The sequence below is a fragment of the Meleagris gallopavo genome, chromosome 5 (genome assembly GCF_905368555.1).
Source record: "Meleagris gallopavo chromosome 5, MGAL_WU_HG_1.1, whole genome shotgun sequence".
In the NCBI taxonomy this organism is placed as follows: domain Eukaryota; kingdom Metazoa; phylum Chordata; class Aves; order Galliformes; family Phasianidae; genus Meleagris; species Meleagris gallopavo.
In genome coordinates, this window is record NC_139408.1 from 2,912,938 (window position 1) to 2,930,534 (window position 17,597).

General features: G+C 35.7%; 1 protein-coding gene across 4 annotated transcripts in view; it reads right to left on the bottom strand.

Moving 5' to 3' along the window:
- ANO3 (anoctamin 3) overlaps positions 1-17,597 on the bottom strand; it is a 167,304-nt gene that overhangs the window by 49,620 nt on the left and 100,087 nt on the right. For 3 of the 4 annotated variants that reach the window (XM_085223884.1, XM_085223885.1, XM_019615250.3), the window contains exons 4-6: positions 16,602-16,738; positions 5,473-5,625; positions 2,825-2,925 (exon numbers count right to left, since the gene is read on the bottom strand). In XM_085223884.1, coding sequence (XP_085080010.1) covers positions 2,825-2,925; positions 5,473-5,625; positions 16,602-16,738 — 391 coding nt within the window. Of the gene's footprint in view, positions 1-2,824; positions 2,926-5,472; positions 5,626-5,935; positions 6,080-16,601; positions 16,739-17,597 lie in introns of those variants that run through there. The other variant, XM_085223886.1, reaches the window with a different exon arrangement.

Here is a 17,597-nt window from a genome sequence, read left to right on the forward strand (position 1 = left end):
GAAATTTGCTCCTCAGAGAAATTTACCTTTCAGCTACATATTGTAGCTAATAACATCCGATCAGGGATTCATTCATAAGACAACCATTAGACAGTGTTCAAATGCTGTTGTGTTTGTATTCATTTCACATCATCTTACATATGTCGTACTTAAAACTTGCCTAAATCCTTTCATCTTGTACATGGTTCATTTATTTAGGAGGAATGAAAACAAGTTTATGTAGACACATTAACATCAAGGCTTAACGTTATTTTCAGTTGATATTCTCCTTCATCCTTCATTCTAACCCACTAAAAAATAGCATTCCCACTCTGGATATGTATGTAGATCTCCACCAGATGATAAATTCAACCAGAACCAACAGAGGTAACAAGATTTGCTACTGCCCATCTGGACAGTATTTCAGATTCATTAGGATACACCAAAACAACAAATTTATCTGTCTAGCAATCTGTAGGCTGTTGGCAGCCTGATGCTTGGTACAGCTAGGTAGAATTGTAAGTGAAACGAAGAAGAATTATTACGGAATCTGTAGACATCAGACTTATTGATTTATTTTTCAAAGCTTCCAATGTTCCACTTAATCACTCTTAGCTGTTTTGCACAAATGGAGCCCAGTAAGAACCAGAAACAACTTATTTCTTCACGATACACAAGGATAAGTTATGTTTCACAAGAGATACTTGTGAACACTGATAAAATGAGCCTTTTTTGTGGATTTAGAACCATCTCAGTTTCGTTTCTCCTGATGCATAGTTCACAAAAATATCTTTTTTTTTTTTAAAAAAAAAGAAGAATTAAGTCATGATTTAAACATTGTCCTAACATAGATTAGTTTTGAAAGCATTTACACTTATTATATTTGAAGGCAACAGTGATTCCCGCAGTGTTTTGAAATGCTAGAAAAAAACTCCTTCTCATATTGCTTATATTATGCATATTATGTATCTGCCAACATATTTAGGCATCATGCCACGCTAAAATTGAGTTCTAGGATGCTGGTTAGTCCTTTGGTTGTGCAAAAAATTGTTACTTGCCAGTAAAAGAAATTTTTATTAACATATATAATAACTCTGTAGATGGTGTTTACATTCCTGAATTCAGCAGAACAAACCCAAGAAGTCTGAGTCCAATTCAGGAGACTTATTCTTCATGTATCATTCATTTATGATACTGATACTTGGTGTTGTAAGGACCATAACCAAAAGCCAAATTTTTGCAGTGCTGCACAAGATGATACATTCTCTGCATTGAAACATTGCCAGGAAGGTTAAGCTCTCTTCTTCAGTTATGTATCCAAAAGAGACAGAAGCTGCTGATTATTCTGACAAAGTCAAAGAGAAATAACCTATTCTTAGGACTAGTTCATTGCAATTATGGTATGATTTGAGCTTCCCCTGCCCACTGAATGAGGAAAATAGCTCAGGAAACAATAGGTGCCATTGAGTTTAGAAAAGTTGAACTTAAATAAGCAAACTCAAAACTTAAAACAAAATAAGGACAGTGCTTTTGACAGAACGTGAAGCTAAATTCTACAATGTGTGACCGTAGGGTGTTGTTATGGAAGTGCACATAGCTACTTTTGCATCCATGAAAAGGCTAACAGAGGTTAGTAAAAACAAAGGTGAACACAAATTCTGTCTCAGCATGTCAGTAAACCACAGACTTCTGGAAATACAGAAGGTATCATGGAATGCTGCTCTGCTCCTGTACTGAACATCCCAGACTGGCTGCTGGCAAAGCAAGATGGACCTCTGTTCTAATCTGAGTCTACTTTGCGTTCACTATTGTGTTCAATTTTAATTTAAAGAGTGCAATTAAAGGACCAGCTTATTTGAAATATTCACACAAGTTCTACCTTGCAATCTCACTTTAATTCTTCTTTAAATCCTCTAGAAGAGAAAAAGAAATGGTGATCAAGCGCATATTACTCACACAGCTGAAGGTGGGCAGTAAGCTTCTTTCTGACCAGTAGCATTTTGCTCAACAGCAAATTAGCAAGGTAAAGCACTGAATACAAACACAACTATGAGCAGCTTACAAATAAAGCAGTCTTCTGAAAGTTGACTGTTTTTTTTTTTTTCCCCCCCGAAGATCCCTACAGATCTATGAAGTTGCTAAAATGACAAAGAATTCAAATCGCTGTTAAAACCCAACTTTTGTGAAGTCAAGTATTGAAAGCAAGAAAGAAGTACTTCTGGAATGGGAATTTAGTTTATGTATTTGTGTACACACACGCAAACATTCAGTACTACATTTAAAAGGAAGACAAGAATCATTCAAATTAGGGGAGCTCAAATGGCACTATAATAATATTCTTAAGCACTCAGTAGATAACCGTCACAGAAAATATTTTTTTAATGGAACACTTAATGGGATGATGTGGAAACTCAGAATATAACTGGGTATTTGATACCAGATTTGAGCTAAAGATGCTTCACAATGACTAAGTTTCTGGCGTAGGACCAATGCAAGAGAGCTACATTATGGGATACGAAAGATGGAGAATTTGGCAACTTAAGTGAAAAAGGAGTTCTGCAAGGGAATTTTCCATGAGTCACACAGGTTTACAGCACACAACAAAGCTTTTCTCTCTCGAGAAGAACAACATGAATTGAGTTGAAAATAAGCATTTAAACCTTTTAAAATTTCAGTGTTATTACAGGAGATATTCACTATTCCAATAATATTTACTGCAAAAAAGGCACAAGGAATTTGTTTAGCATAGGCAAGGAACTGAGCATTACAGTAACTAATATTTTTTAAAAAAAAAATGTATTTTAAGCAATAAATTACAAGTTCATTAAAATAGTTTCCACCATACCTGAAAGGCATCCTGATGTTCATTCTTTCTGCATATTTGCACAGCGTCTCCCACGGACAGTGAATTTTAACAAACATGATATCACTGTTTGTTACAGCTGGCTGCAAAAAGTGGGAAAAAATAAACACATATTAATAATTCAATCCCATGAGGCACTCACACTTCTAAATACTTCAAGGTCAAATTTCATCATGAAGCATCTATGCAAACCTGAAAACGTTGCAAGTGCTGAGACAGACAATAGAAAATGAACAGATTCCATCCCACCCCAAATCCTGTCATAGGAGTGAACAAGAAACTGCCAAAAAGAACCTGTAGGACAGTTCTTAAAAACCTGGCTGAAGTAAAGAAAGGCTTAATGCATCAAAATAATTTCAGGTGAGCCCTTTTGAGACCCCTCAATCCGTCTCACATTTAAGGAGAATAGTGCAGTGTAGCTCAGCTGTTAGAGCCATATGACAAACCTGCAGATCCCAAAAGCCAGAAAACATTAAGTGTGATGACAGTTATCAACTTCAAATGTGATCCCTGTATGATTTTTTTTCCCATAAAATTATGAGGAATATTCTACAAAAATGTTTTATATCACATATTTATATGAATACAACCAAGAGTTTCAACATCAAATGTTCCTGTATTTATCTTTTTTTAATCAGTATTTCAGTGTTAAACTCCTCTTCCAAATGTACTTGCTTGAGTTTTTCATAATCGAACATTTTGGTAGAGTTGAGTCTTATGAAAGCCTCCCCAAGACTTAAATTATACAAGGTTTGGTAAGCAACGATAGAGGAAAATTCAGTCAGAGAATAAAATGAATTTTAAGCGCTCAAAATTCTGCCCATCAGTGCCATAAGGTCATGTCAAAATTATGTAACATTGCTTCTAGGATTTCATTTTTCTCCAAAGACAAGGAAAAAATAATACTGGAAAGCCATTTCAATGGCTTGATATTTAGAATCGCTACCTTATACAAACACATTTTTTTCTGAAATGTCAGTGCCTCTAAATTGACTCCAGCTGAAGATCGTTCCTATTTCAATAAATATCTGAAAGTCAGTTTTTTTTTTCCTATTAGATTCAAAATAATGTTTAAAAACTTAAAAATAAGTTTAACAAAACTTCCAGGCCAGTTATTTACAAATCTTCAACATGCCATATTGCTATTGCAAGGACTTGCAAGCAGCTAAAACATTATTGCTTTCACATGGAACAAGTAAAGCAATTCTACCGAGTTGAGCTAATGAAAATAATCAAGGTAAAAAATACATGAACTACAGGAACTTTCTTTAGGAAAGACTAAATACATGTCTTTTTTATCATGAATTCACAAAACAGTAAAATTGCAAGTCTGCTCTCCTGGATTTGTTTATTTTTATGTTAATATTCTCAGTTCTGTTATCCTGATCACAACAGTTTCACATCCTTTTGAATCAGTTTTTCACATTTCATGGCAGAAATATCCACCAAAGTGCAATACAGAGCAGCATTAAAACTAAGACACAGAAAGGAATGGAAAAGACAAACAAGGACAAAAATACATTATTTTTTTTTTCTGACAAACAGAGAACAATTTAAAAATAAATATTTATATGAAAGGCTGATTGTGAGCATCTAGATAAAAATATTAATTAATCCCTATAGTATCAGCAACTTTATCAGGAACCTAATTAGGAACCTAAAGGGATATTAATTTGGACTCTTGGGAAAACAAGCTATTACAGATCAGAGCAAAGCTGACAAAATCATTCTTTAATGTAAAAAAAGAAATCCTTAACAATATTCAAAGTTCTTAGGGTTTAAAGGTTTCAGCACGCAAAGAAAAAGGGGGTTAACAGTGAGACTTAGCATGACTTCTGATATTTAACTAAGTATGACTAGAATAAAAGGTTGGCTTTTTGTTTGTTTGCTTGTTTTTCTAATTGCATTCCAGAAAGTTTGGAAGCCTGCCAAGTAGCACATAAATTGTAAACTATTCTAGCTCAAAGAACTCAGTACAGACACGTAAGCTAGAGATGGATTAACTTGTCATCATTACCCCTTTAAAAATATAGGGAGATAAATAGGCATTCTGTAACAAGACATAGGGGTTATATATTAAGGTAACAACATGAGTTACAGAAATTTCTTCTGTTTTGAAAGTGTAAGGAGTTGGATGTTCCCCCATGTACTGCACTACATCTATTTAGAAGTGATTTTACTCTGGGGGATGCGTGTGAGTCTATGTACACATATAAGTGTGCACGAGCAAGACACATTACACAAACTGTCAAATTACTGTTATTATTAGGTTGGATATCAGGGAAAGTTCTTTACTATGAGAGTGGTGAGGTGCTGGAACAGCTGCCCAGAGAGGCTGTGGATGCCCCGTCCCTGGAGGTGTTCAAAGACAGGTCGGATGGGGCCCTGGGCAGCCTGGGCTGGTATTAAATGGGGAGGTTGGCAGCCCTGCCTGCTGCAGGAGAGTTGGAGCTTGATGGGATCCCTTCCAACCCAAGCCATTCTATAATTCCATGAGTAATATATTAGCACTGAACAAAGGGACAAGCCTAACCAGAAAGACTTATGAATCATCAGGAATCGGTTATAAGTTTAGTCCAGGAAGACAGCATTGCAAAGTTTGGTTTATACCACATCAACTAAGAACTCACCTCTCGTTCTAACATCAGCCCTTCTGCTCTCAAATTCTTCTCAAATGTGCTTCTTTTTTCCACCTGTAGACTCGACTTTTTGTAGACCAGGATGTAATCAATGCGTTTCTTGCCGTCTTTGAAGAAGAGGCCTGATGATGCCATGGCATCAGTCTGGAGAAGACAAAATTAAAATCTGTTAAATACAGCATTCATAAAGATGAACGGATCCATCACAAGTTCCCTGTAACACAGCACTTCCTGAAGCACAGAAATGTCCACATACCCACGGGATGAATATATAAACAGCAAGTCACAAGAACACACAGTTCTTCAGCATTGGTTGTTCAGGAGTTCAAATCAATTAGAACAGAACAACTAAAATAACTTTACAACAACCACAATCTAGCCATTTCTGCCAGCAGTGCAAAAATCCTACAATTTTTATCGAGCGTGCATAGATATGAACACTTCTGATACTTACTTTCCTATCACAATTAATAAAACTGAAAGGCAAGGAAATTAAACCAAGCTTGGGACCTGGAAAATTTTATAAAACAATCCTATTTTTTTCCTGAAGAAAAATAATTTCAAAAAATTAAAAAGGAAACACTACTGATGAGGACGTTTCCTCAGATATCCCAGCTGAAGTCCTTTTGCAGTATCATGTTAGCAGTGCTTAAATCTCATCTAGTTCCTTCCCACCACACTTGTAAACGCAATGGATCCTGCTGCTGCAAGCTATTTTTACAGTCTGTGTTTTGCATGATTCAGAATAGACAGTGACTATATCAACTGGTGTCAGCCTATGAAGAGTCAGAAATTTGAAAAGGCAAACTGAGAAACAGCTGCCGTCTTCTGGAGGCTGCAGCACCATTTCAGCACAGAGTCTGTCCAGAACATGTATGGGAGTTTTAAGGAAAATGCATCACACGCACCGTCAGAAGTCTGTTGATGATGCATTACTTTTTATCAGCTAGATTGTTTCTCATGGAATTGTACCTTATTTGGACTGTTTGAGATAAAACTCAGTCATACCCAACAGTTTCTCTCTCCTTTCATAAGTGGAACCATGTACTGGTGTGTGATGCCAGCAGCAGAGACACTGGATACCAACTTATTTGTTTGTACAAGGTGTTTTATTTTTTAATACTCCCATGTATACCTCACAGCTAACTTTCTACACGTTCAGTGTTTCTGAGGTCTTTGCAGTCTGCAAAAAATGATGTTTTCTAAGATTATTCTTCCTTCTCTGCTTTCTTCCTTCCAGAACAACAACCAATAGCAATTCTCAGACCATTCATTACTACAAAATTGCATCAACGCATCTTTAGAAATATTATATAAGTGCAGTGTGCTTCTACTTAAATACAATTAGGCTTTTTTTTTTTTTTTTTTTCTCCCCAGCAGCTTGTGATGGCCTCAGCTGTCTTTATTTTCTGGATGCAACTTTTCAAAGCAACCCACGAAAGCACCTATTATATGCTCCAAGGTACATACCTGCCTATGTATTTCAATAATGAATATGTAAATAGAAAATGGGTATTTGAGATCTAAATGTTGTCCTACTTGCCTGGAGCTGTGACTTTCATGCTGTGCTTCAATATGTTTACAGGATCACTAAATCTTATCACTGACAAAGACAAACAAACAAACACAAACCCACAACAAAACAAGGCTTTTATTCGTGTTTGCTTTTTACTTCTAGATATCTGACCAAAAACAACACATTCAAATCTTACTTGCAACAGTGTAAACTTGCATTTCTTCTGTAAACTGAGAGGTGTTTTTAAAAGTATACTAGAAACCCAACTCACATTTGATATTATGACTAGAACAGTGTAGTCCTTATACTCAGATCCATTTGTAAAAAGAGAATTTTTAAAAAGTGACATCTACGACACAGGAACCCTGTTTCTATACCATTCTGCCTTTGAAAGACAAAATTCAACAGTAAAGCAAGGTTCATGGATTTTCCTACTTTTGCATAGCTTCCAGTGTTTTTACAGTTTGGATGTTGCTCATCCTCTGGCATACTCTTTACTGGCATCACTGGCAGGCCTAACTACCCACTGTCTTACACCTCATTTTAATGAGGAAGACCAAGTGGGCATCCTTTTTCTGCCACCTTCAAATTGCTCCTACATTCTTCAGCAGGTAGCAGCATGAGTCCCAAAAGTGCTTGTTTACACATTTCCCTCACTGCTCACAAGTAAGCTCTTATTTCCTCTTCTACCCCTTACCTTCTCTATCTACTGCTACCACTCTTCTTCGCCAGAACCCACTCAATTTCTATAATTCTTGTAATGACTTGCAGATAAGAATGATGCTTTGGGGTAGCAATGTAGTATTCCAGCATTAGCATTTCACAAAAGCTGACTTGAATTGGCTTCTTTTTATGTTCCATGAAGTTGGCAAAACAACAGGAAAAGCCTGCCCAAAATTCCCCCATGGGGAGAGATGATGTATATCTCACAGTTTCTGCTCATGCAATTTCTGTACAGACATTCTGCAAATTAAATTTCCCTTTAAGTAAGACACCTCTACCTTTCCTTTGGACTAACTAGACTTTCTAGACATTTTTTACCTTGCTCTTCTCTCCTGGAAAAAAAAAATCTTACTGCAAGAGCAAAGCGATCTATTTTTTTCTTCCTCAGATTAACAGTGGTGCAAATATGCCCTCAGGTTCATCTGCACTGAACAGAAATCTCCAGGGGCAGCGTTCAATAAATAATGACCTGCACTGTCAGTAGAAAGAAATTTCCCATCTGTTCATCTCAGAACGCTTTCAGAGGATCTGATTCTTACAGATGCACAGTCTGAAATGTGCAATACTGAAGCCACTGCTACATTTGCTTTGCTGGTTTCACTTCAGTTTAGTTCTGGAAGACCAATGTCCACCTATGTTACCAGGAGCATCTGGGACAGTGAAATAATTTATCTGGTGATGTTTATACACATTTATTATACATAATTTAACAGTGATTTCAGCTGATCTGAAGGGGCTCCATAATGTGTACGGAGAAAAGAGAGCATTAATTTCAATCCAAGAGTTAATATTTCCTGTTTTACTTGGAAAACAGGTGCAAAATCAGCCTGATCAATGTTTATATCAGCAGTAGCCACCTGATCACCTTTCCTACACTCAGAGTCTGTTAGTACAAGACAGAAGCAAAATATAACAATTTTATGTGCTTTTAATAACAACATCCTGAATTCATGTAGCATGCATCCCACCTTTCATAATCACAATGCTATTTCCATCACCAACTCACAGATAAGTTAGAAGGAGACAAATTTTAATTACAGTCCTTGTGCTGAGTTCCAGGTTTTAAAGTTATGTAAGAAATAACTAAAAACGCTTCAAAATTCCATTGACAACATTGACTTCATATACAATCAATCTGTGGAGAAAAGAGCCTCACCAAGAGCACCAACAACAGCTGAAACTTTCTCAGCTGCTTAGGTTGCCTGAGATTATTGCCAAAATTCCTCCGTTTCAGAGAGGTAATATTGCCAGGTCTAATCATTTAGAAGTTAAATGTTGCCATTCTGTCTGAGTGCCCCTCTGCTGCTATCTGTCGAATGTAATGGAACACTGGTAGGAATGTTCAACCTCTGCTGCCATATCATCAACATCCACCTCTGATGTCATGGGACAACAAAATAAAACAGGAGGCATTACTTTCAGAGCAGCCCTTGTATATAATGGTAATATGAGAAAATATTTAATATTAAACATTTTGAAGCTAAATTAGAACCTTTTAATGTTCACCTTTGACATAAAAATGAAGCCCTGCATTGAAGTATTGTTTTCCTCAATGCAGAGCTTCCTTAAGCTTGCAATTTCAATCACTACTCATTTGGCTAATTTTTAGAAATAGTTTGTTGCATTTTTTATTTTTGTGTTAGTTATTCTAAGGGGTTAATAAATAGCCATCTTAAATTATCTTGGCATTCATTTAGACAGTGATATAGTACAGACAACAACTGACCATTTACAAAGAAATTCAAGACTGAAGTTTTAACATACTGAAATCATCAAATTGATGTATATCTAATCATGTCATTAATAACTCTAGTTCGAAGAGTGATAAGAAAACTTGTATCAAGGCAAAACCAAGTACTTAACCGTGAGTCTAATCTACGAAAAGTCACATTTACTAGATTCCACGTGTGTTTCTCTGATAGTTTAATTTACTCTTACTATCAACACTCAGTAAATAGAGTCTGACATGGACAAAATTGCTTAACTTGTTAGTTTTATGCATAAGATTCTCATTTACATTCAAGGGCAAAGCAGATAGTTGGAAAGCAGACCTCGTAACATTTTAAGATCTGCTTCACATTTTCCTGAAATTTGAAGTAATGACCAAACAAAATGTGAGTGCTAACCTGGCAGCATGCACAAAGTGACTCGGACTCAGCCCAGATCAGGTTATTCTGACCCAAGATAGATATGTATAAGGAGAGACAACTTTTACTTTGGGGTGTAGCTCAGCCAGTGAACAGACCAGGTTTCAATTTCTGAATTCAAGCACCATCATTTACTTTCTAAAAAGAATCTAAGGTAGTTTCACATTTATAAGAACATCCAAGAACATCATTTCCCCGCCATAGCCAACAAAGTTAGGATTCAGTTACTTCAATGCTGTATCTGATATATCACACAAAAATTGAGACTCCACAGCACAATGTGTTTATTTTTCCCCTACAAGAGACAATGAAGTTCAACTGATCTCTGTGTAGGCTGTGGAAATTGGGTTCAAATTTGTAAGATTATTTAAAAGACATTAAAGATATCAACAGAACACTATCTGTGATTGAAACTATAGGTGGACACACAAGGCTGAATCTCAAAATTCTTCTTTTACATTTGAAAATTACTAAACTTTCTCCTCAAGATCTCTTAATTGCAAGGTGATGATGTTTGGAACAAAATTTATTTCCACCCTAAGATGGAATTAGATGTGAATTCTGACAAGTAAATGTGCAACAGAATCACAGAATCAGAGGAGTTGGAAGAGACCTCTGGAGATTGTCTAGTGCAACTTACCAGTAATGAAGTAAAATATTAAAAGGCTTGTTGAGTTGCCTTTTTTTTTTCTTTTTCTCTTTTCTTTTTTTTCCCACCAGGGAATTTGTGAGAGAAAGGAACAACGTAATAAGAAAAAAGTGATTCTGTTACTGGAAATGGAAGCAGTGAATCTCAGTCTCTCTGGTAACCCAATGTATGGCATTCAATAAAGACATGAAGAATAGAGGAAACTTTAAAGAAGATGTCAGAGAAGAACAAAAAAAAGCCTTCTGGCCTTTGGTAGATTATTAGGTAAGGTGTAACTTACATGATTCTACTTCCATGTTCACAACTCTACCTTCTTCAGTATTAACACTTACATGAAGATAGAATGCCAGCTGCCAAGGTCACTTAAACAATGCCTTGATAATGCACAGTCTCAGCAGACAGAGCAGAAACAAAAGTGCTGTGCACAAGAGTGTCATGAATGCTAACGCAATTGACAAAATCTCCACTGAAAGTAACAAAGCCATAGCACACGAATTTGTCCAGTATTATTCACTGATAATATACTGAATCATGGTAGGAATGGAAGACAACTCCAGTAAACTATTTTGTATGTCTTAGTCATAAAGTCTAAAGACATTCTTCTCCTGATTTCTGCAGCAAAATATTTATGCCTCTGTCTAGCACCCTTGCTAAGTTTGAAGATTGAACTTCTCGTGTCCAGATTTGAGAAGTTCAATTGAGTATCTTTTTTACCATCTAAAAATTAAAAAATTCAAACGATACATAAAATCTTGGTAAAAATATTTTGTACCATACAAAGTGGTAGCAGTTAATCTGTGAATACAAATTATTAGCCCCAGACAATCAGTAAATGTATCAGTATTCATTAAATGTAAATAATTCGCAAATGAATGGTTGTTCTCACTGTTAATAGATTTTTCAAATTTATCTTCAAAAATTAGACATCCCTTTAGCAACTTAGTTGAGAATAATATACTGTATGATTTTGTTAGTACTATACCAGTGCCTTCTGCATATAACAAACAGCAAGCATGTATTAAATCAATACTTTGCCCCAGCATCACCCCTCTATGGGTGGCACCACCTCGCCAGTAGAATTTCTGGGATACAAAGATCTAGGAAAATGTCGTAGAACAAGGAAACATTTGAAGAACAAAAGACAAGGAAATAGACTTTGAAATAGACTATTTGCTTATTATGGAAGCTGATCAGTGAACATGTTCACTGACCTACTGCTGACATGCCAAACTTTTACAACCACCACCATAAAGTTTATTGTCTTGGAGTCTTCCAGGCTAATTAGGACAGTGCAGAACATTCTGCAACATATAAAATGACTTCGTACTCTTGCAGTGAGTATCTGCTTGGGATAGAGGAAGGAGAGAAGAAGAATGTAGCATACAATCAAAACACACTGGTATTAGATGCAAGGCAAGAAAAACAGTTCTCTGTATTTCTTCATCCCTTCAATTTTTAAGAGATGCTTTAGAGATATTAATAGATGAGTTCAGGGCTACCAAATCATGTATGAGACTAAAGTAGCCATGGAAACAATCTGAGGAACAAGAACTCATATGTGAACTTCTCAGGTAATGTAATTACCTATAAATGAACAGCTGCCCCATTGTCACAGTAAGTAGAATGGTTATTTCACTAAGAGAAACTTTTCTATCAATACAATTCACTAGCGTTCATAAGATGTTATTTTGTAAAGAGATTACTGGCTGACTCATGAAAACCATCCTGCTTATTTTCGTTACTCATTCTCCTTAGTATTGTTACCATGAACTTTGTGTAAATATCTGTGGTAATATTCACACTGAAAGATATCGTTATTTCAGTGGTTTGTGTCTACATTCAGAGCTTATGACTCAGCTCTCAGCTTTAAGTTTTCTTTGGAAATAGATGTTACTAATGCTAACTGCAACAGGCTTATTTCCAGAGGTGAGATTCCATAGTAATGCTTACTCTGTTTCAGATCAAGCCTGTGACTCCAACAAAACTTTTCACTGTTAGTACTTAACCTCCTCTATTTGCTCTTTAGATCTAATAGGAAGACCTAAGTAGGAACCATACTGACATGATTGCTGACATTTTCTTTATTATTTTCTTTCTTAAACTTGTATCTTTTGCTGTGGTAAAATTTCTTAATACTTTCCCTGCTATTCCTGAACTAATTTCAAAGATTCCTTTTTCTTCTTTTCCTTTATTTATTTATTTTTTTTAAATGAGAGCTCACAGCAGATGAGAACCACGCACTGAAAGCATAAACAGCATTAGCTTGTGCTGCACTTGACCGTGTCATTCTATTCTGAGGTAATGATTTTATCTGTTATCATTCCTTTTAAACTTTATTTACTTTTATGTTATTAGATTGCATTACCAGACTACTCATAATCTATGAGACTCCTTTTGCCGTTCCCCTTGCCAGTACATTGTTGCCAGATGACCACTTCTTGTTCTGATTTATACACTACAGCAATTTTACCCTCCTCTTTGAGTATGTATTCCTGACTTTCATGGAACACATGAGCAAGATAGATTGAGCGAAATAATGTACCTGAAACTAGAGATAAATTGACAGGATTAGAACAGATGGCACAAATAAAGTTTAAGAAACCGTAACTCAACGTCATGCACTTAAACATGACAGCAGTGGAAGGAGAAAAATCCTGCAAAAGCATGGAAAATAAAAGAAATAAGATCGAAAAACATATTAATTCTGGAAATATGTTTGATTTATTCAGTTTTATTTGATTTATTCAATTTTTCCAAACCACCTACGTGAATTTTTTTAAAATGAATTATTTGCTTTGCAGAAGAAAGGAACAGACATGCTCAAAATTCAACAGAATCCAATTAAAAGCCTAAGAAATGTGTTTCAGGTTTTCACTGGTAGCTCTATCTTTCAGTAATCACAGTAGTAATTTACACTGAACACAATGAGTTTTACTCAAGTCATATTAAATTTTCAGCGTTCTGACCAGCTAATTGGAAATAATTCTCCACATTTTAAGCATTCATTCATTTAAGATTTACTTCAAATTTTTACAAGTTACACAACATTTCCAGAGTCTGAAAGAGAACCTGTGTCACATTCTGTCCAACACAAAGCTATTTTTGACATGCAGTATTATAGTGGATAGAGGTGGATAACACAATAGGCAGTAAACTAGGCCACTGTACTTGCCCTTCTTTGTACTTCCTGAGCCCATAGTGATAACACGGGAAAGTTATCCTAGAACTCCTTTCTTTATCTTTTCAGACTGCAAAAAAACACTCCTTGGGGAAAAAATTCATCTGATTAAGGCCAGTAACACTAATGCAGTAAATAAAAAGAAATGCAAGTGTAATTTCTCAAATATTCCCATCTTGCCACTATGCGTGTTACAGTCACTGGGACCAAAATAATTCACTGCTTCACTGCTTCATTGGGCATCTTTAGCTTCCCATTCAAGTGACAAAATCTGTTTAGCTCACTTTCCTTTCTTAGAGAAACTAGAACATTTCAAATATCAATCTTCCACTCAGGGACCTTCTCATTTCCTACGTTTCACTCGCAATTAACAATTAACCACTTATGTCATATTCTGTTCAGCTGTCACTTGCTGGCATTCCTCTGCATGAGAACCCTTGGCAGAGGGAAATCATGCTTTCTAAAGAATGTCTGTAGCAGTTGGTGCTGAAAACAAAGCAAACATGAATAACAAAGACAACTTTCTTAATGGGTCTGAACAACTTTTAAGTTGTCAATATGAAATTCACATGGATTTTAAAATATCAGCCTTCACTTACGCTGGATTAAGAGTTATACATCAGAATGAAGGAAATTAGTAAAGTAGATGATTACCAAGATTAATATTGGAATCGAGGTGCTATTGTCTATATTATCTGATGTTTGTTAAGGTTTTTAAACTGCCGTGATGCAAGACAGATTCATGGAGAGTACACATCATGTATGCAATTTGAATCACTAGACAATTCCCCCCAAAAATGTACATTGGCTTTCATCCTGCCAGAACTTTTCTTACTGCTTATCACCGAAACATCAAGCATTAACTGCAAATCACCATTTGTCCCTGAGTCTCTCAGGTGCTAAACAATACTTCCAAACCAAGCCTAAATTAGAATCATTAGCAGAAAAGAATAGTATGCTTTTAACTTTTTAGGCTGCATTAGGACAGTATTTCTGATCTGGTTGATTGAGAAGACTTATTTTTAATAATGCCAGCTGAGTTTATTTGTACATGAGAGCACTTACCTCCTGCAAAGCTGTCTTCTCTCCTTTTCACTGCAACTTTCAACAGTCCCAAAAAGAAACCGAAGTTTCCTTTTGCTAGTTTTCTAGCAATCTAAGCTAAGTGTTCCCTAGACAACTTCCACTAACTGCCAGAAGGATCTGTACGCTATTCCATAGGCAAGACAGTAACCTCCTCTTCCACTGTAAGACTTATATAAATCTCCTCTGCCTTTTTCCTGTGGAGGCAGACAAACAGTAAACAGAAGGAGAATGTCTCATTTACAAAAAACGGTATAAAAGCCAAAGGAAGTTTCCAAAGTGATTGCTATAGTGAAACTTGTTGTCAAGGCTAGAAGTCAGATGTGGCTTCAGAAGACTCAAAAAAGACAATTTTTTGAGTCAGAATGTACAAAGGTTGAGACATAAAAATGGTATTTTTGTTTAAACTTAATACAAATATTAGGGGCCCCCTTGAAACTTTGAAAGAAAGTTAACTTGCCAGCTGCCTCTAAATTTTATTTTAGTCCTGTGTGCAGGGCTAGAGGGAAATAGAGTTGTTTTGTATTTTACATGAAAACAGAAGAGTCTTGCTTTAGCAGAATGAAAAGTCTGTTACTAGACAGACATTATCTGTGACTAAACTTTTTTAGCTGCCTTATTGTTATGAAAAATAATTAATTGCCTATAATATTCCTTAAATCCTGCAAATTCTGCATTCTGCATTTTTTGTTACCTCACATTTAACAAAAAAAGGCTTTGTCTAAGTATATAATAGAAACAAACAATGTTCTGTTGAAACAGAACTCCAATAAAAAACCTGTAACCCTCCTCTGTCATTACTGAAGTGTCACTTCCCTGTCACAGGTTTCCAAGTCTGTACACATCATTATCTGTAAACTTATTTCAAAGTTATTAGATAGCTATCATAATAAAAAATAAAGCTTTTTATGAAAGCATCCAATGGTCAGTCTCAGAAATCATGTTGACCTGCTGTATGTCTTAGAGAATCCTGTAGTGAATACAATACAGTGGGGCTGAGAAAACAAGCTTTGTATCAGTTAGAAGACTCAGACTGACACATGCATTCGGTGCTAAAATGACAAAATATAAAGGGCATGATGTATGTCAGAACTGTATAATGGCCTACTGAAAAGTGCAGTTTATGAGGAACAAATTAAAGAAATTTAGGCAGTTTCTAGATTTGTAGCAAAGTATTATCGACAGTTTTATATATCAAAAATTGAGAATCGTTATTTAAAACTGTACTGAAGAATACACAGTTTTCTAGTGCTTGAAGAAATAAATCACTCAGAACTTCGTGAGAATAAGTCATGTGTCTTATGCTTACAATAAACTATGCACGGTTCAGAGGAAAACCACAGATCTCCCAATCTAGATAGAAAACAAAAACAAGCCTATTTTAAGCTTAAAATCAATCATAATTCTTTGGCATTATAGTAGATGAACTCTAGAAGGAAATCCACTGAGATGAGCACTGTGATTAACTGATTACTAGCTGAGATTACTTGTCAGTTTTGCCTGGTGAAATGTTTTTTTTTTTTTTTCAATCCATGCTTGGAGACTTATGCTCTCAGTTCTGCGCATTGTCAATTTTTCTCACAAGAAGGCTACAGTCTCAAATGGGACATTATAAACCATGACAACATTTGCCATAATTTTGTGTGACTGCTGCTACAGGGAATTCCCTTCACTGATTCTGTAAGCTCTGTAAGGAACCCTCCTGCAATTCCTTCCATGCAATGCCTCTTTATATGAACTTTAGCTTAACTAACCCCATAGAAATTATATTTTGAAAATGTTTAAGCATATTGATACAATTTAATGAAGTTTTGTGTTCGTTACCTTTAAAGATGGTTTAGTTTGAGGTTCTGTTTTCTGCCTGGTGAGCTTGTTTTGAATAAGCAATGACTGATCTGTACGAACTTCGTAATTCCCATGTTCTGAATCATCTGTGTACGTGTCTTTGTCCTTTCCTATCTCTGAAGAAAAAATAAAATAAAACAGGGAGCGCATTTTAGGTTATTGGGGAAAGAAACAGTAAAGCTATAGCCACAGTTGAATATTCCTTTGAAGTATTCATTTTTAAATAACTTCCTTTCCTGCAAAAGCTTTATATTTGAAACGGTTGTCTTAAACTAGAAACGACTTCTATTTTAGTACAGAGCCTACTGAAAATGTTTTGCTATCATTATTCAAATTAAAAAAGCCCATCAAGTTCTTCATTTTAGTTACAGACAACAACAACAAAACAACAACAAAAAAAAACAAGAACAAAACTCTACAAAATGATAAAAGTAGATGTAGTAAACATTCAGATGCTTTTGTGCCTGACTCATAATTGAGGCATTACATATTACTGAAAACCTGCACATTAAGGTACCACAGTGACCATTTCAGAACACAATCTGAGATGTACCTGATGATGACAGAAGACAGCTGACACCACGAAAAAGTGCTTTGCTCTTTGGTAGTTTTATTGTTAACTACTCAACAAAAATATTTATAAACATATTTGAATATTTCAGGTTTGGATATTTGGAAAAATCTCTTCTCTGAAAGAGTGGCTGGAATGGGCTGCCCAGGGAGGTGGCTGAGTTACCATCCCTGGAGGTGTTCAAGAAGCATTTAGATGTTCTACTAAGGAACACAATTTAGTGGGGAAATATTGGTGGTAGGTGGACTGTTGGACTAGATGATATTGAAGGTCCTTTCCAACCTTGGTGATTCTGATGATTCTATGAGTATTCCTAACTGCAGGTGACTGAGAACTCTCAAAGCTTATTAGGACCAACTATTACAGATTAGATTTCTCCGCCCCATCTGAATTAAGTTTCTGAG